General features: G+C 41.3%; 2 protein-coding genes across 2 annotated transcripts; one reads left to right on the forward strand and one right to left on the reverse strand.

Moving 5' to 3' along the window:
- The first annotated feature begins 842 nt into the window (after positions 1-842).
- On the forward strand, positions 843-10,284 carry LOC147145840 (transcription factor AP-4-like). Its single transcript, XM_086033360.1, has 7 exons — positions 843-1,205; positions 3,878-4,043; positions 4,588-4,686; positions 6,193-6,363; positions 6,667-6,813; positions 7,035-7,205; positions 8,055-10,284. The coding sequence occupies exons 1-7, from the start codon at positions 1,117-1,119 to the stop codon at positions 8,208-8,210; spliced, it is 999 nt and encodes a 332-aa protein (XP_085889486.1). The 5' UTR covers positions 843-1,116; the 3' UTR covers positions 8,211-10,284.
- On the reverse strand, positions 7,607-25,582 carry wdr19 (WD repeat domain 19). Its single transcript, XM_086033359.1, has 37 exons — positions 25,331-25,582; positions 24,794-24,885; positions 24,641-24,706; positions 24,424-24,549; positions 23,855-23,970; positions 23,651-23,766; positions 23,385-23,465; positions 22,818-22,930; positions 22,490-22,663; positions 22,342-22,412; positions 22,091-22,257; positions 21,890-22,010; positions 21,708-21,814; positions 21,517-21,633; positions 21,232-21,387; positions 19,586-19,733; positions 19,216-19,429; positions 18,506-18,665; positions 18,320-18,430; positions 18,110-18,219; positions 17,937-17,994; positions 17,324-17,470; positions 17,154-17,236; positions 16,988-17,071; positions 16,762-16,908; positions 16,309-16,433; positions 16,078-16,187; positions 14,966-15,034; positions 14,810-14,887; positions 14,403-14,499; positions 14,161-14,285; positions 12,958-13,039; positions 12,461-12,611; positions 11,199-11,322; positions 11,021-11,097; positions 10,705-10,821; positions 7,607-8,158 (listed from the first exon to the last, which is right to left on the reverse strand). The coding sequence occupies exons 1-36, from the start codon at positions 25,334-25,336 to the stop codon at positions 10,707-10,709; spliced, it is 4,044 nt and encodes a 1,347-aa protein (XP_085889485.1). The 5' UTR covers positions 25,337-25,582; the 3' UTR covers positions 7,607-8,158; positions 10,705-10,706.
- Positions 25,583-25,845: the final 263 nt, after the last annotated feature.

Genomic DNA, 25,845 nt, shown 5'->3' on the forward strand with positions numbered 1-25,845 from the left:
CTGCACAGAAGATATTGTGGAAAAAAATATGTTTGGGTTGACTTCCTATTTAAGGCTCTCTGATAGTCTTTTACTGGCCGGTTTACTACAACAGTATAACGATCTCCTGAAATTATGGCTTTTAGTTTTGGTGTGCCATCCCAACATTCTGTCCCACCATGGCCACCTCTATTAAATTTGTATGGATGCGCCCCTGATTATACCATGTCACCCGCGACAAAAATACACAGCTGATTTAGATGGAGAATTTGTTTTCTCCATCTAATCAGTTTTCCTCGAAAACGGATTATCTAATCAGTTTTCCTCAAAAACTGATTTGATATACAACTAAATACGTAGTGTTTTTAAGTTAGAACCTTGATCAGGGAACAAATTAAACTCCTACCTCGAGGTATATAGGTTTTACATTTTTGTTGTTGTATCTATTTATCCCATTTAATAGTTGGTACATTTCTTTACTGTGAATGACACGATTTCAAAAATCTTAAGTAAGTGAAATAAACTGGTTTTGCTTATTGCTACTTGGTTAATTAGCATTGTAACGGAATTACAAATAGATGTTTAAAAGGAATGCATGAAAATGAATTATTTTTAGAAATAAACAATTTTACATACGCATTCGCTTTTTTTTTCTCCACCTCATCAAGGTTTGAAAGTTTGCCGCGCCCCTTGAGCGCTCCATGAAATCCAGGAGCGGCTCTTGTCTTGCACAGGCACTCGCTGCTCGCCTCGCCTTTGCTGGCTTGTTTGTCCTGCCGGAAGGAGGCTGATTCCAACCAGCTGTTTCCCGCCTCACGGAGATCAGCTGCGCGCACGCACACACACGCACGGTAGGCGGAGGCAACAGACATACACACAAACACGTAGTAGGCGGAGGCAAGATGCCACACACACACGCGCGCGCACACATTGGAGGGAACCCCATCAGCTGTGGACAGCTACAACTTTTGTTTTTCTGAACCCCTTTCTTCACATCACCGCGCGTCTGGCGTGTGAGCGACTGCTAGAATATACTACAGCGACTGTGCGTTTCGAGCTACAGTCTTTTTTTCCCGAAGGAGAGAAGTGGGAGGGAGAGAGGGCAAAACACGCGTTTCAGGGGGTGGCTTTGAAAGCATGGAATATTTCATGATGCCGACAGAGAAGATTCCGAACCTCCAGCAGTTCAAGAAGACGGAGAAGGATGTTATTGGGGGACTGTGCAGGTACGTTCAGAAGAAGCACGTTGTGTGGATGTGGCGGTGCGTTGCGGGCTCGACTTCGCGTAGCTCGCTAGCCGTTAGCTGCTAGCATGCGATAGTTTGGCTGCAAGGTTGTACAAAGTGGCGGATTACTACCTGAGCTGCAGCCCTTCCGTGCGAGCGGACGCTCAATGGAGTCGTCCTTTATCATGACATTCGTCAGCGGGAGGGTCAAGCTTTGCCCCGCGAGACATGTAAGGGAGCATTCGCTCCCAAAATATGTAAATCAACCACATGAAATCGATACATGGCATTTGCAGTCGAGCACGTGGTGGTTAACGTGTTCGCCACAGTCTCGCGATTTGGAACCAAATTCGGTTCATCAAACACGTATTTGTGACCCACTCAATATTGCTAACATTTCGCGTTGGACCAATGTAGACACGTTCGGAACATTAATGCTCGCGTTGTGGATTTTGCGTTTAGGAGGCAAAGCAGTAGCAGCGCTTGTGCTGCTAACTCTCCAAGCTAACAGCGTGACGATTTTTTCCAACCACGCTCACTGCTCGCTCAAAGCCTCGGCTGAGCTTTGTCGGTTCAACTGACACACCCGTCGGGCCATCCGCGCGGCCGTTAATGGGTATTATTTTTTTGTGGCGTGGCGGAAGTGAACGTTGGCAGCTAGCACGGCGCTAACGTTCGAAAGCATTGTTCTCCTCGGTGCCCGGGGGCCTTGTGCTGCCTGCGTGCCTGTCTACTGCTGCTGTGCTCAGTGAGTGTGGTGGACTGGAAGAGAGGAGCGGAGTCACATTCGGTGCGTTGCTACCAGCTGGCCAACGCGCCCTCCGGCGGCCATGTTGGAGGTTGCGCAGTTCATAGCGGCCAAAGCAGAAGCAAACAACAGCCGAGCTCGTTTCTAACTTTGCCACGCCGAAGCCCCACAGCGCCGCCCCCCCCCCAAAAAAATAAACAATAATAATGGGCAGTTTAGGAATAACTACATTGTAGTAAGCGTGCACTAGTCAACATATAATTTGAAACAACTGATGATAGCTCAGGAACGAGCCCAGACACTTCATTAGGCACACCTGGACAGGCTAGCAGAGGGCTATTTTCGGCATACTGTCCAGAAAAAAATTACAAACGAGAAAATTTTAAAGACGTATTTCAAGCGTGTTACATATACTACATACACAGATACTATGATCTTGACATCTATAACACAAAGATTATATTTCCAAAATTACATTTAATACACAATTTCAATTAACCAAATGAAAAAGAGGTAAAAAAAAAACTATTGAGGGGACGCTTTTGGGGTCTTCACTAGGTCAACACACAACCCCACTTGAATTTCTAACAACTAGCCTTGAAACCCTAATTTAAAACCCTTTAAACCCTAACACTCGCTTGAAGCCCTAACTACAAACCCCTAACCCAGGCGAGAAACCTAAAACCCGAACCGTAAAGTTTAATATTCTTGCGTTTACACTTATGGGGGCATTAAATCCATAACTGGATTGTTCAGGTTGTCTTTGAAGACGTTTCTCCTCTGATCCGAGCAGATTTCACCAGCTCATGCTCAAGGGCCCTTTAAAAGTCCCCATCTTGCCTTTGATCATGAACTCTTTAAAGGTCCCCATCTTGCCTTGGAGCATGAAGCCTACTCGGAGGAGGGTGAAACGACAACCTGAATTGTCCAGATGTGATTGATTCAATGGCCTGGATGCATGAGCATATTTACAGCTAAGTTAACCTCCTCTCTGCCCATTTTTAAAACCCGTTTGAAGACATATTTCGATTCGTTGGCTTTTGGTCTGACCTGAGACTGACAAATTTTCGGCTGTGCTTCCGGTGTCCATTGTACACTGTATAGTGTTTTGTGTTAAATTGTTGATTTCACTTGTTGCAGTATGGCTATTTTGTTGTTCTGTAAAGTGCTTTGTTACAGCTGTAGCTGTTGTGAAATGTGCTCTATAAATAAAATTGTATTGTATAATACCATAACAAACACAATACACATAAACATGTTAAATTAGGGCCTCTCTGACAGCGCTGTTGAAACCCAAGTTTCTTTGAAGAGCTTGTTTTTTTTGTATTATGGATTGGAAATCCTGTGAAACAAATGCATTTAACAATCATTTTAGACTTTGTTTTGTTTTTCCTGCCAGTGTTACTGGCTAGTCAGTAGAAAATTCCCTTTCACTATCTGTTGTTTTTTCCCACCCACAATGATCCTATCTGACCTTGAGTGTTTCATGAACATCTCAAATCAAGTTCTGCTGGTTTGTTTCCTCGGGTTAGTCGTTCTCTCTGCGCCTTAATCTCGTTTTAATGGTTAACATGTTCAGCGACAACCTTGAGGTTGAGGTGGGTTACAACTCAGAGTTAATTTCAACTCTGGGACCCATTGGCAGTTCAGGCCAAGGAATGTGAAGAGGTCAAGATTAAGTCCTCGTAAAGTTAGGCCAAGTCTCCTATTTTTAGCGTCTGTCTGAGCCTGTATTATATTTTAGTGTGGCTGTAAATTTGTCCAGCATATGGATGCTTTGTGTGTTGAGTCAATAGCACATCTTGTCAGATGAAGTATCGCTTCTGTCCCACTTTCGAGCAGTTACATTTCCTGTGATGTTGCTACAGGCAGCTTCTACCAGTCTCATATAAAAGATCACTTATGTCCTGTGACTGTTCTTTAGTCTGGCCAACATCCCGTTCAGTCCAGAGACGGCACAGGACCAAGAGAGGCGAATCCGACGCGAAATCGCCAACAGCAACGAGCGGCGACGCATGCAGAGCATCAATGCGGGCTTCCAGTCCCTGAAAACACTCCTGCCTCACACAGATGGGGAGAAACTCAGCAAGGTACATGGTCATAGAATTGAACGCCCTACACATGTTGGGTGAAAATCCACTATATAAAGACTAGGGATAGACCGATTATCGGCCGGGTGGGCCGATTATCGGCGCCAATATTCGTCATTTTGTTGAATATCGGTATCGGCCTTTTTTAAAAATCTGATGGCCGATAATAAATGAACTTAAAACTGTGTTAACTTCAAGGAACTATTTGTTTAAATTTTCAGTTAACTTTATTAGAGATTCTAACTGTCCCTGGTAACACTCTGCACCTTTTGGTTTAGTTTGATATCAAAACAAAGATAAGTGAAATTTTACCATTTCTGTCATTTTGAAATTTTGGAGAACTTTATTTACTGTCGAAAACTATAGGGAACAATTGTTGAAGTTTTCATGTAACTTTTGAAGACATGTTGTTGACCCTTTTCTAAGTGTTATGTAATGGCTCAGTTGCCAGAAACACTTGACAATCGTTGAAAATGCAACAAAAATACGAAGCATGCTGATCTAATCTGTTGTATTTGGTGTGAACTTTTGGGTCTCTCTGCAGGCGGCCATCTTGCAACAGACAGCAGACTACATCTTCACCCTGGAGCAGGAAAAGACGCAGCTCCTGTCACAGAACAACCAGCTCAAACGCTTCATACAGGTACGCCCAAGTGCTTTTATCCTGCCCCGGATAAAATCCTGCATCTCTCATGCAAGTAACCTTTGTGTTCTTGTTCGAAGAATAAGAACGGGAGCGCATAACCGCGTTTCTACCACTAGAGCCGGGAGCGCTGTTGCGTCATTTCAAACTTAAAGCCGGGAGAGCGGATACGTCTTTTTCATTTTTCAATCCAATTCTCGATCTCTTAGCCAATTTAATGCATCAACATATACATGTGAGGGTGGCGCGAGACCGCGGAGGATGTCGTGGAATTTTTTAGAGCCGTAGGTAGCCTAATGGCGGACGCCGTCGATCGCCCGGAGCTCTGATAAGTAACGGCAGTGATATATAGACGACACGCATGACCAGCGGAACCAGTCGAACGTGATACTATATGGTTTGTAGACAATGATGATATAGACGTGTTTGTAACAGAATAGAGGATGGTAATTACCACTCAATTAAAAAAAATTAAAATGGTGCTTCTCTTGCACTGACGCGTTTTTACATCATCGATTGAAACAGTAAATACAGTGGTACCTCTGCTTACGAAATTAATTGGTTCTGGAAGGAATTTCTTAAGTAGAAAATTTTGTAAGTAGAGACGTGGTTTCCATGTGAATGGCCTAATCCGTTCCAAGCCCCTCAATATTCAGACATAAATGTTTTATAAAGCATAAAAATGATGGTCGTTTACCTTTTAATTGCTGTCCTCATCGCTTTTTGTCCTCTTTGCTTCATGTTCTCTCTCCAAAGTGGTTTTTGCCTGACGTTTTGTAAAGAACTGATTTAATAACGTGGCGATTGTCGATACATTACGGTCCTATTCTTTGGCGAGATCAACCAAACGCATCCCCCTTTCATACTTTTTTATTATCTCTTGCTTTGTTTGTATGGACAAAAAAAATGTTTTTCTCCTTTTTTTTTCTTTTCCTCATTTATAATTCACATAAAACTATCCGAACACCTCATGGCCCAAGGGGCAAATGACGAGGACGCTGCAGACATATCTACGCTGTCTATCTACACACATAGACACATACGGAAGAGGTCCCTCTTAGCCAATGGGGCGCCAGGAAGATGCTAAGTAATAGCATAGGTAAAAAACTGCGAGTAGCAGCCCATACTTTTACCTTTCGTATCCTGAAATTTCTTTCGTAACAAGAGGCAATATTTTCCTGTTGAGCGTTTCGTAGCTTGAAAATTTTGTATGAAGAGACGTTCGTAAGTAGATGTACCACTGCAATAATAAATTCTGCCTGTGTGAAAGCCACACGTCTTAGCTCTTTAATTCTTTTGGAATCATGTTTGTCTGCTACAGGGGCTGATATATTAATAATTTTGTAAGTGTTGAATTTCTGGGAAATGTTCAGGTTTTCAAGGGTAATTCCAAAGGCAACCTTAGGTTTTGGGGAGCTGTTGAGACAGGCGCTTTAGTCCTTAATGGGTTAAGTCATGCAAGGTGTGTGACTATTGTCTCACTCTGTTCCCCCAATGTGACTGCAGGAGTTCAGTGGTTCCTCACCCAAGAGGCGACGAGCGGAGGAGAAAGATGAAGGCATTGGGTCTCCGGACACTCTAGATGAGGAGAAGGTGGAGGAGCTGAGGAGGGAAATGTTGGAGTTGCGCCAACAGCTGGACCGAGAACGCTCCGCTCGCCTGCAGCTGGAGGAGCAGGTGAACACACCGTTGAACTAAGTCGTTTGTATTCCCCGCATATTTCAGGTCCCGTTAGAAACGGCGAGGAACGAAAAGGGCCAACCTAACCTATACTCACTACACATTCCAACAACACTACACAATCGCCAACTCACAAATAGTGGATAGGGAATATAATTCTAAATCATGCCATTTAGATTTCTTTCTATCAATTTTTGTCGCACTTACATTTCTATGTATAAGTAACTGACGTCTTTTACATGTGAAGTTGAGTTGGCACAGTTGGTGGAATACGGGTTGCTTCCGTATGTTTGGATGCAGGTGCGCTCTCTGGACACCCAAGGGCACCCGGATCGTCTCAAGGTGATCACCCAGCAGGTGGAGGAGGAACACGCACAGCTCCAGAGCCAGACGCTGTTGCGGCTACAGCAAATCCAAGCGGCAGACAGACCACCTCACAGTCCAAAGGTTGGTCACACACACATTCATACATTAAAAGTCCACCTGCATTCCAAAAGACTCGAGTGATGAAAAATGCAAATGGTTTTATTTCGTACCACAAATGATTAAAATTCTTGCTCTAAAGTAATCAGGCACAACTGAATCCATTTATTGTTGTGTATTTACACTGTTGAAGTGACCGGTTTTTCGCCTACAATGGAACAAAGTTGATTTGTATGTGACCTCAGGTGGTGGCCCCTCCCACTCCCATCGCTTCAACTCACCACCCAACAGTCATCGTGCCAGCGCCGACACTAACCCAGCAACACCCTCACCACGTCACCGTGGTCACCATGAGTTCGTCTCTCCACAACAGCACAGTGTCCACGTCGAGACAAAACCTGGACACCATTGTGCAGGTATTTCCTTTGTTGCATATTTCAAATTATACACAACACGTGCACAATCGAATGGCATCCAATACACGAGTTCTATCGAAATATTCTGCCTTGATGAAAACAATAATTGTTCAGTTTCCTGTCAAAGACCTATTCCTTTACCATGTCATAATGGTTGTAGTTTGCAGCGGTGTATAACTGTACTGCATCATACCTACAGTACACAGACCGATAACTCAACTCAAGGCCCAGTTACCCGATCCGGCCAGACTCATCATTTCATGTGGCCCACTAAAGCAAATCGTCAACGAAAACTTCTACTCGCAATTTTTTTTTTTTTTTTACCAAACCCCCTTTAGAATAAATTTTCTCTCTGGTGCAAACTGAAACAAATACTAAAGTACAACGCATTGTAAAACAAATTTTCTGCCAATAAATATTTTTATTGTTATAAGCCTTAAGGGACCAAAAATAATGTATTTTATTCATTATATACATTTTTTTAAATGATTGAATCAGCCATATATCTATAAGCATAAGTGTAAAAAAAAAATCGCTATTGGTCGGCCCCTAATTATTTATATTTTGACAGTCATCACAGCCCTCGGAGGGAAAGAATAACTACATTGCGGTCCATGACATACGGTGTTGATACTCCTAGTGTACAGTATCATACTGCTACTAAAATTTTAAAAAGAGTATAATGAACTACAATCACAACAATAAACCTGTTGTAAACACTTTCGATCACAGCACTCATATCGGATCCCATTTAAAAAAAAAAAGTATCGGATCCCATTAGATAGTGGAGGTGTACTTAACATTGGGGCTAATGGAATATTTGCTGCATCCGCCGTTTGCTCCTTGCAGGCTATCCATCACATCGAGCGCACTCAGGAGAGGAGAGCGAGCGCAGAGGAGGAGCAGAGACGAGCTGTCATAGTAAGCCCCGCCCACGTCGCCATGGACACCGCCTGCTCAGACACAGACACGGACACAGAGGGAGAAGATTGCTCAATGAACTGATCGTGCCATGAGCTCACAAACACTTAACACCATCTCACTGTAAGATTCCATCCAGAAGCTTGACTACTTAAAAAAAAAAAAAAAAAAAAAATCTCTCCAAGCTCCGACTTCCTGTAGTGAAGCGCTTTTCTTTGTTGCTCTCGTAGTGTAAATTGTCCGACTGAAACCTAGGCGTGTTGAGCGTGCAGAGGAGGCCAAGTGGGGCTTCTTGAGGCTGCTACTCATCGGTCCGTCCTCCCAGTTGTTTTCCATTGCCAGGCGCTGATGATATTATTTGTGCTGCAAATTGACATTTTTACTATAACGAAGAAATGAATGTAATGCGGTAAGCAGCAGCTTGTGACTTTTTGATTAAGAACGGGGGACTTAAAAGTTGCAATGATTTTTTTCCCCCCGTCTTGTGCTTTGCTCAAAAAGGCAGGTCACACAGACTTAATTACAGGATTGATACTAAAGGAAAAGGAAATTTTACTTGAATAAATATAATTATCAGCTTAAGCCCTTAAAAAAACATATAAGCTATTGAACGATTGACAGTCTGTGTTTTTGGAAATGCACCCTGACAGGGTTACTGAACTGCATTCTCTTATGAAATTAACTTAAAGATGAGATGTTTATTTGGTTTGACAAGTAGCAGGTTGCCTTGAGATCTCAAATTTGAGCCGCCCAAAGTGCACCTGCTGACTTAAAGCATGAACTTAATGTCGGCTCACCAGTGTTCTGGTAACGACTGGTGGGCTTTCGCAATCAATCTCAACTTGACTGATTGAAACGGTCGTATTTTGTCAGTAAAAGACGAAAATGTGATGTAGTCTTAAAACACAGGCAACATTAGCCTGCGTGACGATTTCATGGTTTCCACCAAAGACTTCCAGTCGCAACTTCTGATCTCGGTTTGTTGTTTTCGGTGACTATGCACTTGAGCGTTTGCTATTTATGCAATTGCATCTTGAGTCAATTTATACACGAGGTGAAGATTACTATGCACCGCTAATAGGTGTGCGTATGTCACACCAACAGTATAATTCTGACGCGCTTGTATCAAAGAATATCATTATCGTTCTCACGAGGTGCTGTTTGCCGACACGGTGCTCTGCTGACTAGTGCTGAGCTGAACATTTGAAAATGTGGCAAAAGTCGTTTACACATGATGGAATTCGTTTTGTGTGGTTGTGCCGGAAATAATTCAAAAGTGGTTAGTGTTGTAAAAGACATCAAGATCGGTCACTGTCAAATTGAAATTCCACAATAGTCCAAAATGAGCGCTGGCCAGTTGTCTGAATCGCTTCATGTTGTGATGTTCACCTTGTTGTCTGGACGTTTTCTTTTTAAACTGGAACGCTGTGTTTCGATTTCCAAACACAGCTTGATGCTGTAATCATTCCATATGTTTGGACTTGTCTTTTCATCTCGCTAGTTCTGTTGCCGAATGAATGCATGTTACTGATGTGTTGTGTATTGTGTAACAGGCATTTTCTTTCTGTTTTGACAAACATGTTGAACGTGAAAAGGGTTGCATATGTATGTGGACGCTGCTGCTCACAATCTGACATCAGTGTTCCATCTGGTTAGACTAGTTTGTTCCATGCAATGTGGGAAGTTAAAAAGGGGTTGTTCATAGTGTCAAAGAGGGATGGGTGGAATTCTGTCAAATATGAGGCCGCAGCCTAAAAGTCAAAAGTGGACTTTGGGTGAGTGGAACTAAGAAAAAACACTCTTCAACAATACGGTCTGTACAGTACACATTGTTTCAGCATTGATGCCTTTCAGTGAATTTTGAGCTATTTGGTTAAAGCACTTGCTGTCCTCTACTGCCTGAAACAATGATGAGGAAGTTCCATTATGATTATTTTTTTAAAGTACGCTCTTTATTATGACAATTTTTGTTCAATGTGATCTGCTTTTCTGCCTTTCCAATTTTATTTTACATTTGTTGGTATTTTATATTTTTGTCTCATTTTTTTCAGTCCATGTCAATGAGAAGCTGTTATATTTTTGTTTAAAAAAAAAAAACCTGGGTAAACAGTCCTTTGTATAAAGAATAAAAAATAAAATTTGTACTTTTCTATGACAATGTTTCTGATCATTAATTGTCCATGAAACGTTTGATTTGTTCAACAGCAAAAGGGTAAGGAGTCTTTTAGGGGTGAGAGTCTAGTTGCTACAAACTTCGCATTGAAAAGGAATCAAATTGTGTGCTACACGGTGAACCACAATTACCTACAATATGTTGTACATGGCATACTGTACATGTCCATTAGTGGGCTTCAAAGCATCTTTGTTGATATCCGGGGTTTGTTTATTTTACAAAGTTTCAAATTCATCTCAATGTTGCCCATTCGTATTAAAGTTATAAGAATGTAAACAGTGTACTCTACATCTGAGGGAAAAGACTGGCTTCGGAAGGGCTTTCACTTTTGCAAAAGTTGATTTGAAATCTATTAACATTCCGACGAGAGGAGAGCAAATTTCCATGTTCAACTTTCACTGTCACCTTCACTGATCCACTTGATCAGTCTGCAAATGTTTGGAACAATCCGTTATCTTCTTCACCTGCTGAGCGCTCAGAGTCTCGGAGCACATAGGACACACTGTCTCAGTCTCCAGCAACCTGAAATTCATCAAGGACAGAAGAGTCACCTTTTTGAAATACACTCATTCAAAGCTCCATCTTTCAATCAATTTTGTAAAACCAGGAGTAATAATAAATGATGGATTCATTTTGTCTCACTAAAGTTTGGCTGTGTCAAATTATTTATAGCAACAACGATAGCTCCAAATAACAGCATGTGCATTTTTTTCTTACTTACAGGATGAACTGCGAGTAGAGTGCAGGAAATTCACAATGAGGGCACACAGACCAGTCTTCTTTCAGCATATGACGACCCTATCATGATGATAAGCAAGATGAAAAGAAACAAGATGTGATTTTCTGGGAGGAAATTGTCAAGTGTTTAATCAGCCTAATGAGTGGTAGAGCACACTCACTGTGGCGATGCAATAGGGCAGGTTGTTCTTGCACGAGATGCAAAGCAGTTCGTTCTGCGGAAGCTGGAAGCCACAGTAAGGACACGGAGTAGTTTCCTCTTCCAACTCGGACGTATCTGGACGCCTAACAAAATTAAAGTCGTGTATGAAATGAATAGATAGGTCAATGATAGATGACCACATGATGCATGCCACTGAACATTTTGATTTTCTTGAGGATTGTCAGGGGGCGAGAGTAAAAATGAACGTTTGTGCTCAAGGGATGCATTTGATTCCAAAAACAGCCAGATGGGCCAGATGACATAGATGAGGTAAAAATAGTTAACTTGCTTACGTAAAATATATATGAAATAGTTCATTTGGATAATGAAATGACTCAGTCATTTTTAAGGTTATTATTCATAATATATTTAATTATGTTCATTTAACATTTTAAATGTATTAAATGAAACTGTTTGTATTACTAATATTAAAAATGTCATTATACACAATAAATCAATTGAATCCACCAATTTTAGAAAGAGGTTAAATTAATGCAACAATATTACAGCATTTGAGAAGATTTTGATGTGGGTCGGATTGTAGTGAACTGTATGTGCCCACCCTTGAGATACAGCAGGGGTCACCAACCTTTTTGTGCTACTTCTTGGCTATTGATTAAAGGCAAAGGTCTGCAGTTTTACACACTTCACACAAATTTACTCAAATTTTCAGGGGATAAATCATCTCAACATAGTTGCGACCCCCGGATTTTCCCCAAGAACGCTATGATTTGGTCATGAGTTACAGTAGTGACCTTTGACCTATACTACTTTTTTAATAGTCATTGTCATTCCCCAAATTACACCAATGCAAGTATGATTTAAAAATAATAGCAACGAAAAACGTGAAGATTTTTTTTTCTTCACAATTCAACGCATGTCACTGATGAGCTATTTTTAGAACAGGCTCACTGACTCCTCAAGTGGTCCTTGGCGCTACTCATGCACCAACTTGGTGACACCTGAGTTTACCGCGTGTCTGCTCCATCTAGTGGTAAAGTTAGTACATTACAGCAGTAACGACAGTAAATTTGATCATCCCTTTGATAAAAGGTAAATCATTTTTCAAAAAGAGATCAACATTTTGTCATCCTTGTAAACGTGTTGCAAATAAAACAGTAACCTTTGTTTTGAGCACACGAATAAGCACGTAAGCGTGTGTTTGTGTGTGGTATGTGAAGTTAGTTGACGTCCGGAGAGTTGCTCATGCTGGTCGCTCACCGAACCATAGCCTCGATCTTCTTCCTGTAGTTCTGGTGTATCTCGTTTCGGTACTCGGGGCGCATGAGCATGGCAGCAAAGCCAAAGGCAGAGTTCTTCAACCCGGCTCGGTGACATTCAATGACCGCCGATGTCAGAATGGGCACAACATCTGCAGCAACACAGCACACGAGTGAAACCTTGTTGAAAGCATTTCTCTGGGACAAATGGGAAAGCTATGTGGCGGTACGGTAGAACATGTGGTTAGCATGTCAGTAGTTCTGGGCTTGAATGCTGAATTTTCTCGGAACATTCCGGATTCCTTCCAAATTCCAAAAAAATGCTTATTAGTCTCATTGAAGATTCTAAATTGTCTATAGGAGTTACAGTGAGTGTGAATGGTTGTTTGGTTGTTTGTATGCTGGCGACCAGTCCAGCCCAAAGTAGCTGGAATAGGCTCCAGCTCACCCACAACACTATACAGGCTGACATTGAATGCATTGTGTGTTATGACTTACGTGCAGGAAACTTGCTGATATTTTTGCTGACACGAATGAGCATACGGGCCCCTTTAAGGTGGTCTTTTCTCTTGATATGGATCTGGATGGAAACACATTTTTTTTTTACTACAATCTTTATTGTCATTGCACAGTGTGAAACAGAATTTGACTCATCTTTATCGAGGCTGGGATGTCTCTATTTAACAGTATTTAATTTGCTATAGTGTATTGAAATCACATCCACTGTGTCAACTGTGTGATACAAGTACTCTCTATAATGTATTCATTACTCTCAAAGCTATCTTAAATGGGAAATCAACCCGAACACATTTTTTTCAAGAATATATTCCCAGCAGGGCCACCAGGTGAAAAATGGATTTCTGATTAATATTGCATTTGTGGAATACGCGTTAAGCAGCATAATCCACCCCTTTTTAGCCATCTATGGGGGCGGCCATTTTGTCACTTCTGTCAACTGAAAAAGACATCACAACTGCTCAGGGCTTAGGTATTGACCAATGACGGCTCAGCTTCAGAAAGCAGTTCAGCCGTGATTGGTCGTTACTTGTGCAAAAAGTACTGAAACATTTAACAGTTGGACATGTTCATTCAAAAGCTAAGATAAGGTCACATTAAGTTCACCTGTAAAGGTTTGAATGCATTTTGGGCTTGTCCTGAAATTTCACCCAAAAGCCAAATGTCCCTAACCCTAACCTTTTGTAAGGGTTAGGTCACAGGTCATTTTATGGACCTGTCATTCAAAACAAAGCAAATCTTAATTTGTGCATGCAATGCTGAGGTGAGCAATGCAAGGAAGTTGTGCAAGGAAAGTTATTTTTTGAACCATACATTTACGCTTGAATACCGCTATTCGCTGTGAATAGGGACCAGGGCGGCCTGCAAATAGTGAAAATCCTCATATAATTCACACGTATAATAATTTTTTAGTTAATCAGCCGATTAGTCGGTTACCCTGCAAAAAATTGGCTTAGGCATTGGCTTAAAAAAAATCCATACTTTTAATATTCAGAATGACTTTTTTTTCCTCATTCCAGAAACAGGATTTTTACATCAAAGGCAAAGGCAAAAAGTGGCAAGAAGAACTCTGAGTCAGTTAAGTTTACAATAAACCTACCCTACAAAAGTTTTGCTTTGTTTTTTTCTGACTGTCAACTTTACAAATGCATGACTACCAAAGGCATTTGTTGTATCAGCACTCACTTTTCCCAGCAGGTAAGAGTGCAGGATCATCAGGTTAGTGGCCATTTCTGCAGGAATCTTTATCTTGTGGGCCTGCAGTTGTGTGTACATGCTGAACAGCACGTTGTGGGAGCTACGGTAGTTACCTGGTAGAGACACACAAGAAACACAGCAGAAAATCAATTAGTAGCATAGCTGTTGTATCACATGTATTATATGATGCAATGGAAGGTAAACGGCTTTTGGGATGGAGGGAATCATACCTGCATTCTGCTCTTCCCGAGCGATGATGATGGCAGTGCGAGCAGCCTCCCTGTAATGCTGCAGTGCCATGTAGAGTCGGAACAGGTACTTGGCATCCTAAGCAGAAAAACTTAAAACGTGCTTAAAACTTTCATTACAATCCCACATTCATACATTGCTGAGGTAGAGATGATTTTCTAATAGTTGTTTCGATGTGAAACAGCAAACAATTATACCAGTAGTTATTCTTAACTGCAGGATCATTGCTGTATAATTGCAGTAATTTAAAGATGAGCATTATTATCTTTGCAAAGGCATTGTTGTGTTGTATCTCACTTGACGGAGACGGTTATATGTAACGAGTTTAGGCTGGAACTGTCACAATAAAATATAAAAAGGGCTTCATATAACACTGTGTCATCATCACCTTCGGGATGCCATCGCTTTCCCCCATAAGGTATTCTATTAGTAGATTAGTCAGGGAGGTGTCTTTGGCTTGGCCCACCTGTTAGTAAACATATAAAATACATGAATTTTAAATGTTGATAAGAGTGATTTTGCACTGGACACGTTGATCTCTCACTGTCTCAATGGCCATGTCCAGAGCCAGGCTGTCTTCCGTATTAGGACACTTCAGAAAGTGCTTCAATGCCTGAGGGAGAGAAAAAGAAAGGTTGATGCTGTGTTCCAGTGATTACCGTGGGGAAAGTATCCAAATTTATTTCATTGGTCAGAAATCATTTTCAATCACTATATATTAGTGATAGATCGATATGTCTTTTTCAGGGCCGATGCCGATTATTTGTAGCCAATTGTGCCGACAACTGATATTCGTAGCCGATATTCGTGTGGTGTAAAAGTGAAAATATTAGGGTGAAAATTTAAAAAACGTAACCTTGTTGAAATGCCATTAAACATGTTTGTTAAAACAACATTTCAATTTTCAACATGTTGAAGGTTTTGTTTTTTTTTTGTTTTAAACATATAGAGAATAGATGCCTTTTAATTCCAACAAAAGGTTCAGGGAGCTTTCAACAGCATGTCTTAAGTGAAATGAAAAACAAACCTAATAACTCTGCAAAGTTTTCTACAGTTACAGTAAATAGTTTTCCAAAATTTCAAAAGAACTGAAAATGTTCAACTTTCACACTTATTTTAGTTTTAATTTCTAACAAAAGTAAAAAGTGAATGGAGTTCCCAGAATCAGTAGCATATCTTATAAAGTTAAGGTGAAAATTAAAAACTACCCTGAAGTTAACCCTGTTTTAAAATCTTTAAGCAGTACCTCACTCAGATTTGTAAAAAAGGCCCATGCCAACATATTTGTCAAAATGCCAAATATCTGCACCGAAAATTGGCCTGGCCAATAATTGGTCTATCCCTATCATTTATTTACGACAAACAATGTATGTTTGTTCATCTATCTATGCCAGGCAGTGACACTCAACACTCTACCACTAGAGGGCAGGAGATACAATTTACTCGGCAACCACCTGTCGCCATTCATTCAACAGAATAATACATCACGGCATCTGCAAATATATCATCAGATTTGTCTTCAACTAAGCGGGCCCAGATTTCACAATAGGTCAGTGTAATTGTGAGCAAATTATTCCAGGCTTTTAAAATGTATGGTTACCTCAGCGTTTAAGTGAAAAGATAGCGACAGTGATATTGATGAAAGAAAGCTCTTACTCTGCTGTATTGTCCACATTTTTGAAAGAATTTGCCAGCTTGCAGGTGGTTCTTCTCCGCCTCAAAGTAGAGAGCGATGCTCTGATAATCCTCCAGTGTTGCATCAGAGCCTGGTGATCACACAAAAGAGGTCGAGTGCATGTTTCACTTTGCATTAAAGACAACAAATGGTGCAAAGCAATGACGCCAATGACGCAGTATTTGAACTTGCAAGGGTTGACTGTCACAGACCGATGATGTCTGCGTAGACTTCCATCTGTCTGTGCTGCTGAGCTAGCTGGAAGGCTTCATCGTTGCACTGAGACAGCACCAGGAAGTGGATGGCCGAACCGTAGTCATTCAACGACAAGAAGAATCTGCAAAGACACAAACCCATCATAAGAGCTGTTCCCGTGACACAAAACAGCAAAGTGAATGTATGAAAAGCATATCTTGGAAGTATTTTTGTAACATAACAAATGTGGTTGTGTGTGGTCGTTTGCATGTCCCAATCAAATGAGCTCAGACACAAGAACTGTCAGTTTGAGGGTCTGTGAGTGTTTCTAATATTTCAGAAAACCAATCATTTATCTAATAATTGGCTGAATATCTCTCCGTATTTTACAATGCAGTTGTACACCAACTACAGCCACATTCATTTTTGCATAATGTTTGTGTATAAACCTACACACTCTTTAGTCTCACCTGGCCACCATCTTTGCTCCTTCAATGCTCTGCGTCTCTCGTACAATGCGAACAGCACCTTCTGGGTTTTTCAGGTGATCCAGCAGCACGCGAGTCACATTGTCCCAGTCTTTAGCGCTCCCATAGGCTTGTGCTGCCTCCTTATAACTGATTAACACAGAATCATTCCCAATCATTTTTTTTTCTTTTTTTTTTTATCTCAGTGGAGACGCCAAGTGGAACCTACTTTCCATCCGCCTCTTTGGCTTTAGCATACTGCAGGTGGATCTTGGAGGAGGTGACATTAGGCAGTAATTCGCCCACCTTTGCCCTGAAAAAGGAGTTGTTTCATTGTCGAGAACTTGGGACCACATTCAGGATGTGAGTGTTGCAGTATTCGGCCCTTTTCTCACCAGTTTTTGCAGCGAATGTAAACCGATGCTGCCTTGTCATAGCACTGTCCTTTTTCATAGAGCTGAGCAGCTTCGGAGAATTGCTGTGAAACAAACGAAAAACAATCGAACAGACGCACAAAAATAATAGTTGTTTCGATACATAACAGGCGCTAAAAGCCAACTCTTACTTTCATGCTTTCCAATATGGCTGCGCATTCTTTCTTAAGGACTCTACTTGGGTGCTGAATAGCCTGTGCCACTCCTCTCCTTATGTCACCCATCCGAATGGACATCCTGGCTACGCCTGCCTGGCACACCTCATCATGCTCCTGGAACTGCATCCCAAGAGAAACATAGTAAGAAAACAGTAGAGTAAAAACAAAAAAAATAGACAACATTCATTTAAAAAAAAAAAAAAAAAACAACATTACAGCTGTATCACCTTAATTCAAATTGGACAATGTGCTGGAGCCTATCCAAGTTGACTCGGGATAAAAGGTAGACTACACCCTGAACTGGTCGCCGCCAGTCAGTCACATAGACACAGACAGTACAAACAACCGTTCATATTCACATTCACACCTACGGACAATTTAAGAGTCTTCACTTAACCTACCATGCATGTTTGTGAAAGGTGGGAGGAAACCGGAGCCAGATTTGAACCCACAACCTCAGTATGTATGTATGTGTGTGTATGTACATACAGGGAAAACATTTATTTGTTTTGTTTTTTTTACAAAAACTGAAGTAAGTTGTACTTATTTCCATATTTTGTGACAATGTATTATCTATTGCACTTACTTTATTATTATGAGTCATCCCTTTCTCATAGTGTGCCAGAGCATTCATGTAGTCTCCACTAAGGAAAGAGAGAGAGAGAGGGGAAAGAGGAAAGAGAGAGCGAGAGATAATGCATCAGATCTAACATTTCAGATCATAGCAGGATTAGCATTGGTCTGAGTGTGTATATGTACATAAATTCCAGATGAACGGCATATTCTTTGGAGAGAAACGGAATCTGGTCTTCTGCTAACCCCTTAGCTAACTTCAGAGCGCTGTCCCAATGCAGAAGGTCTCTCCTCATCTAAACAATAAAGACAATTAAACTTACAACCCCCGGCCAGTTTGGAATGCTGCAGCAAAAAACGACGCATCGACTATGTATGTACATCTATGTATCTGACCTCCAAGGCAGCTATGGGGCAGCTTGAGGCCAGATAGAGATCCTGAGCAAGACAGAAGTCCTCCAGGAACATGGCCAGATGGCCTGCAAGTAAGTTATTATCCTCGATGCCCTATGAATGAAAAAAATGTTTAGTGTACCTTCGTGAATTCACCAACTTCATGTTCCATTTGTTAGATAGTTATACCTGGATGGCCTGCAGTGACATCACCATGCCCACGTTGCCACTCATGCGGTAGAAGTGGATGGCCAGCTCGACCTCCATGTGGACCAGACAGGCTTTGCCGATCTCCGCCTTGTCGGCCTCGCTGCCCTCGTTCAAGCACAGATCCCAGGCGTCATAAAACCTTGTGACACACGTGCACTCAGGTCAGAATTCTCTCCCCTTCATAAATGGAACACTATTCACCACTGTCCTTGTAAGAAGAAGAGGCTAAAAAGACTTGACAAATACATACAAGTTAACCATAGAAAAGTTAATCATGTCCCCGTGCAGGATGTTTTTGTTTTTTTTAATTCACAAGGAAAAATTAGGGACCATGTCATACTCACAGTAAATGCTCATTGAAGGAGTAGAATAGCAACAGACTGCAATGTTTTGGACCCTGTGCACTGATTAAAATTCTAAATTCTAACCGTTTACAGTACCAAAGGGTTAAAAACAAAAAAAATATTTTATGATTTAACAGTACCACCAACTGCAAAATATGGAAAATATAAAACTGGTTAGCTGAGTTGCCAGAGAGAGTGTGAAAGAAAATTATGGAAACTTGTGACTGGTCAATTGGCGACTGCTGGAGACAAGATTTTAAGCCTCCAATTATTTTCTAAATTAATGAATGCTAATTAGCAGTGCCAATAAATCAAGGCTCTCCAATGAAAAGCAGTGGAGCTGACCTCTTAAGCTGGAGGGCCTGCGTGAGCTGGTTGCCAAGTTCTGGCTGTGACCCAGACGGTGTGTTTGTTGAGTGTTCGAGGAACGAGTGTGTGCTCAGAGCCACTTCACTGATCTTGCCGCTCGCCGTCTGGCACGTCAGCACCCCGTTGTAGAGCAGCAAAGGCTTCTGGGAGGAGAGAAGTGGAGTGCTCCCCACTAACACCACTCGCGGGCCTAGGTGACCAGGTGATGTGGAAATACAGATGAAAAGAACAGTCCTGTTGCTCTGGTCGCCGCTCAATAACAGGATGACGGTGAATGGCACTACACTACCGATGCTAACATTTACAAGAAAATAACATTGAAAATGACACCTTTGGCATTCCCTACCATATATGGTGGTTTTATGCACAGCGTAGGTGTAGACTTTGTCATCGTCGAAAGCGACAAACACTGCCCTGTCAGCGTGCCAGTTGTCCCACAGCACTCCAGTGATGGTGGGGGAGAAGTCTGGAAGCTCAAGGCACAAGTCTGCTGCCTGGAATGACAGAACATGAGCATTTGAGCAGAGATCTCCTTCTGAGAGAGCTGAGTCAAAGACATTTTACTTTGAAAAGCAGGCACACTTGTGCCTCATGTCAACTACCTTGCTTCCATTCCAACATCCAATCTTTGTTCGGCAGGATTTTCAACGAACCCCAAACCTCAGAACTGTGGGGCAGAAGTCCTACCTACTACACCCACCATGCTGACCAAACTATAGCTACTGAATGATTTTTAACTCATTCAGTACCAGACATTTTCAGACCCTCTTTTACACTAACGTTTGATCAAAATTGAATAAAATACACCGGTAAATGAATTCTTGAGATTGAAAGGCTGGACTAAGAAAGGACATATAAATATGCCTTTGGGATTGAATGAGTCTGAAAAAAAAAACCAACCTCTAAATCAAAATGGTACATATTAGCCCTAACTGTCATAGTTTTTATTAAAATGGTGTATTATTGAACCACTTTCGGCACCCATGACTTGATATACCAACGAAGTGGGACGGGACCTAAAACATTGGCCGACATCGAATTTTCACTTGCAACAACAAAACTAACTCCAGACTACCAATTTTTTTTACTAGGAGCACAGTTGCCCCTCACTTGAAATTTTAGGGGCACAAGCAGAACATTTAAGGGCACTCATGCATTGTAAATCGTCTTGCAAAGTAAATATTCACGTTTCCTCTTACTTATTCATTGTATTTCTGATCATACGCAGCAACTCATCCCTAAACAGAATTTCATGCCTATTTTGCCATCACACTTACATCACCGGAAGTAGTCATATAATAAGTGATACACCGTCACTTGACGAATAAAACATACGGAGTGTACTGCCGAGTACTAATAAAACATTAAACAGAACACCCAGTGAATGTGTTATTCGTATGGATGAGTTTATAGCCGCACACACCATCCAAGTAGCTCAGCGACAGCAAGTGGCTATATAACTGCGTTTGCAATGTATCAACGGCCATCTTTGACAATGTTTAGGGTCATCGACCTCTTTATTGTTGGGTTGCTGGTCATATGTGAAATAATTCTGCCTGTGTGGTCTGTTTCTTAGCGGGAGTGTTAACGGTGGTCAAGACAGCTCGTCAGCAAAAGAAATATTTAATAACACTAATTTTAAACAGGGCAAATTTTACAAGTCGCAAAAGCACGAATAGATGAAAAAAGTACTCGCACTATCTCGAATTTTAGGGGCAAAATGCGACCATTTCGGTGCAGTGGAGCCCTGAATGGGAGGAACATCATTTCTAAAACATAGTTTGTCTTCCCCTTGTTATCAACGGCCACATGTCAAGGAAGAATATCCTTAGTCGTCTTACTATTTTTAATGTAATATATTTGTTTGTTTGATTGTGGTGTTCTGCAATGATGCCAGACTCTTTATTTAGCTGCCACAGATACACTCGAAAACGATTTGGTCTACAACTGGCTGTGTTTTGAGCTGCTCAAGTGCACGTTGTATGTACTCACACTTGAAAGGGTGAGCAGGAAGCCGCTCTTCTTGTCATCAATAAAGACCAACCGGGTGCCATTTACATCTGGGAAAACTTTACTCACTGCCACGGTGTGGCTATAAGTGCTCACAGTTTCCCAATCCTCCACCAGGACACACACAACGTTACCTAACTGGAAGAGCAACAGAAGGAATACAGTGAACAAACGGTGATATAGGAATTATACATGTGTTCATTTGGAAATAGAGATAATTAAAACTTGGATGAAGGAGCGAGTGTTTTGTCATTTGCCGAGCCTTACATCGGTGCCGTAGTAGAGGAAGTCAGCGGTGAGAGCGTGGCAAAGGATACGACCTTTTCGGTCATCGTCTGGGAACAACTTCATCTGCTTCCTCTCCTCCTGCTCGCTGCCATCGATCTAGAAGACAAACAAGGTAACAAGCATGGATACGTTGTTTGTAACTCACTAACATCTAAATAAATCTGACTTACCATGTGCAGTTGCACTTTACCATCAAACAATGCTGCAGCATATTTTGCATTAAGACACATGTTGGCGACCGTTCCAAAGTACTCAATCTCCTTCAGTTTGGTAAAAGCTGAACAGAAATAGTCCAGTTAAACAAATTGCATGAAGTGATATGACTTGCATGATTGTTTAACATGACACACACCAGATTCTTGTTCAAGTGGTGCATAGAACCAGGCTTTGTTGTTCATTCCAACAGCAACATGGTAGGGTCCCACAGCAATGAAAGTTGGTTCTACTTCCACTTGTATGGCCACAGGAGGGATCTGCAAAACAACCCAGTTACTAAGGCGCACAATTGACTGTAGTGAGCTGTCTTTCGGATTCCAACAATGCGAGTGCTCACCCCGTAGTTTGACACTGTGACCTCCAGCAAAGACGTGAGGTAAGCCAGTCTGGTTCCATAGCTGTCGCCCAGAATAGGAAGCTTTGTGAGGAAGACATGAAGAGTGCCTTTCTGTGTGGATACTGCCAGCAGCTGGCCATCGTCTGTCCAACTCAGCTGGTCCAGACCTGAGCAGACAGAGTGGGAGTCAAGTCAGAGAGAGACATGGTTGGTACATTTTAAAACTATTGCATAGCGGGAAACTTCCTCACCTTTAGTCTCATCCTCCAGGTGAATCACGTTGCTAATGTATTTCAGATCCGAGAGATCGTGGATCTTTATGCTGCAATGTACACAGGGATTTAGTTGGTTTCATCGTACATCACATTAGTGTTACCTCCATTCAGAGGTTGGACATACCTGTTGTCACCACAAGAAGCAGCCTTGTTTAATGCAGATGAGATGGCTACGCTGTTAAGACTGTCTTTATGGTTCCGAGCCTGGCAGAGCTCATGTCCAATTTCTTTCACGTGAGTGGAAATGACCACAAAGTAACCATGGGAGAAGCCAATGAGTATATAACCATCACCAAACCTGTTAAAAGTAGGGGAAAAAAATCCCTGAGAATATTAATCATGTGTATTTTGCCATAATAATAAAAATAATAATCATAAAACAACATCATAGTGCTTTTTTCAATACATAAAGACACTATGTTATGTTGTGCGTGTGTGCGTCTGTGGTGTACCAGCGATAAGAGACGATGCGCCCGTAACTGGCTTCAAACGCCAGCTCATACCAGTCGTCTGTGTTGGTGACGCTGAAAAGGACTAAAATTTTCTTTTCCACGCAGACACTCACCTAGACAGTAAAATGCCATGTAAGTATATGCAATGCAATTCTATAAAAACACAGCACACTTTGATGAAACACAATGCAAGTGATGTCAGCAAGTCTTTCTAAACTAAGATAATATTAAATGCATTTTATTGAAATCAGAGAGTTATTCGTTAAACTGTATGTTTGTTGTTGTGGTCGTAGTTTGTTGGGATGTAGAACTAATGAGTTGTCCATCCATACATTTTCTGTACTGTTAAACCTCTCGTGTGCCGGGGGTGAGTTGAAGCCAATCCCAGCTGACTTTGAGCGAGAGAGGCAAGATACATCCTGGACATTCGCACTCACATTCACACCTTAAGACAATTTAAAATTGTCAGTCTACCTAAGAAGCTTTTGGAATGTGGCAGGAAGCCAGAATGACCAGAGTAAACCCGGTGTTGAAAGTGTCGCTGAAAAACGACGCACAGAAACTCACAGTGTTCTCTCCTTGTGAAGTCCTTTCGCTAGTCTTCATCATGGAAAAGTAAATGTCGGCAGGTGCACCACGCAGTTTTATCTGCAACAAAATAAAAACATGTCTGCTCAGTACATTGTATGTGCATGTGGTTAGGATCTCATGATACTTGTTTACAGTTACTTATATTTCCCATACTCCTGTTACGTAAATATGAGTGCCCCTCAAATCAGGAACGGTGTGCAGCTGCATGCTGACAATGTGTTTTCTGTATTCCGTGTGACTACCTCTCGGATCGTGTCCCCCTCTTGATTGCTGATGCTCAGATTGTTGTCGTCGCAGCCAAGGGCCAGCAGATTCTGAGCGTTCCAGCAGCCACAGGTGATTTTCTTGGTATGTTTGCCTGCCATACCACGGCAACAGAGTTGAGAGGAAAAGGACAAAAAATGAGTTCAAATGCTGAAAAAGATCATGCTTGTTATGTCATTTACCTAATATTGGGATCTTGTGTGAGGTCTGCTGATTGTAGATTAAAAGGTTTCCTTTGGCAGTCCCAGCTGCCAGCAGGGGACCCGTTTTTGACCACACAATGAGAGAAATGTGATCTCTGTCAGGGGAAAAAAAAAGTTTAATCATTCCACTTCCGAAATTGGTCAGTTTGTCTGGGCAACATGGAAAATACGACTAAAAAATGTTTAATTAGTGTTAAATATACGGTAAAAAATCTCAATCTCCGCCACTAGTTTTGTTGATCTATTTGCCATTTTTATAGCAGTCAAATTGACAATAACCCGTGAACAGTGGGGGGGAAAAAAGAAGGATTGCACCAATACAAAATCGATGTCCACAAAGCTTTGTAAATGGTTGGAGTGTGTACCAAGGAAGAACCGTTACTTTTGGTGATAATCCGGATAAATTTCCAGAAAATAGAAATTAGTTTCACTACCGAATAACATTCTAGTTACTGTACTTAAGTACACTACTGTCATTATAACATTGCTAAAACAGCGAATCTAAATTACACAATACTTTTGCATTATGGCACTGAATGCAAGTATACCTCATTCCACTGTCTATCTTGGATGTTTTATTGACACTGGCATCCCATAGGTATATGGAGCTGGATTTTGCTGCTATCACTGCCAAAATGTCCCCATCCTTATCCCAGTCCATCCCCACACAGCGTCTTGGGTAGCAGTAAAAAGAAAGGGAACATGATTATTTCAACAACAAAAACATCTTTGGCATCAATTGTTTAGCTTTTCCCCGACACATACCCCGGAAGGCTGATTTCAGTCCACTTATGTCCATGGCGATCAAATATTTTCACTGAGCTGTCTTGTCTGTTGGGTTGGATACAACACATCACATTGTGCATGCGTTTAGTCAGGTCAAATTTTATATTTAAAATAGCAGCCATTTTCACTTACCCTGCAACAGCTATATAATTTCCAAGGGATTTTTGCCACTTGTACAATAACTTTGAGCCCATCCAAGCATTGTCTATGAGAGTAAAAATGCTCTGTGGACACAAAAAGATAAGACCATTTTCGAACAAATTTAGTCAAAAATAAATAGATTTCAACTGACACAACACATCACACATAATTACACTCAGGAAAGGTAGGCAGATAACAACCTTATCTAGTTTTTACTCTTCATCATGTGCAACAAGTGTCCAATAGTAAATACTTATTGGTGATCACAAGCAAACTCTATTAATAACGAGAATTGGAATAATCCAGTAGCAGTGTAATGTAATATACACTTAATTCATTTAATAAGAAGATGAGATGTAAAAGCAGTTCTGCTATAAACTTGTCAAAATGTTTTTTTTAAGTTTCGTAAGCTAATTAGCACGGCCTTTAGCAAGTTTTTAGCTAAGTGAAGACATATTAATTCCATTTAACTCAATGATGTTCAGCTAACAACAAATAAAACTTACATTTATTGTATGTAATACCAACCTTCATCTTGATGAGAATTGAGATTCATTCGATCTATTCTGTCCGATGCGTGCAGCGCTTTGATGCTACAATGCTTCGCCTTGTTAGAAATTATTTTCAATCTAAATTTGAAAACAAGTTAATCGCGGTACAAGGCAGACACATGATAAAAGAATAGGTTTGTGGAAGACGTATGTGAGAATTTGCAGACGCCGAAGCGTCTTGAACAGAAGTCATAGCAACAGCGCTTAGCCAATCAACAGCTTCCTAAAATCGCTTCCGGTTTATAAACCGGATATCTGAGTTGAGGGAATTTCTCCAGTCTCATGTTCCGACTAGGAACAGGAACGAACTGATTAGATGTATAAAAAAATGTTGAAATACTGCATTGAGAAAATACTTTTTACGACAAATTTTCTTCGTCGGGACTCAACAAACTCCCATTATGCCTGTGCCTGTCAGTGTGGTTACAGACTCTAAACTAAACTAGTAATTACCCCCACCACCACCACCAGAGTTACCATATCGCATCGCTA

The sequence above is a fragment of the Filicampus tigris genome, chromosome 6 (assembly GCF_054856515.1).
Source record: "Filicampus tigris isolate MCC_2025a chromosome 6, RoL_Ftig_1.0, whole genome shotgun sequence".
NCBI lineage: Eukaryota > Metazoa > Chordata > Actinopteri > Syngnathiformes > Syngnathidae > Filicampus > Filicampus tigris.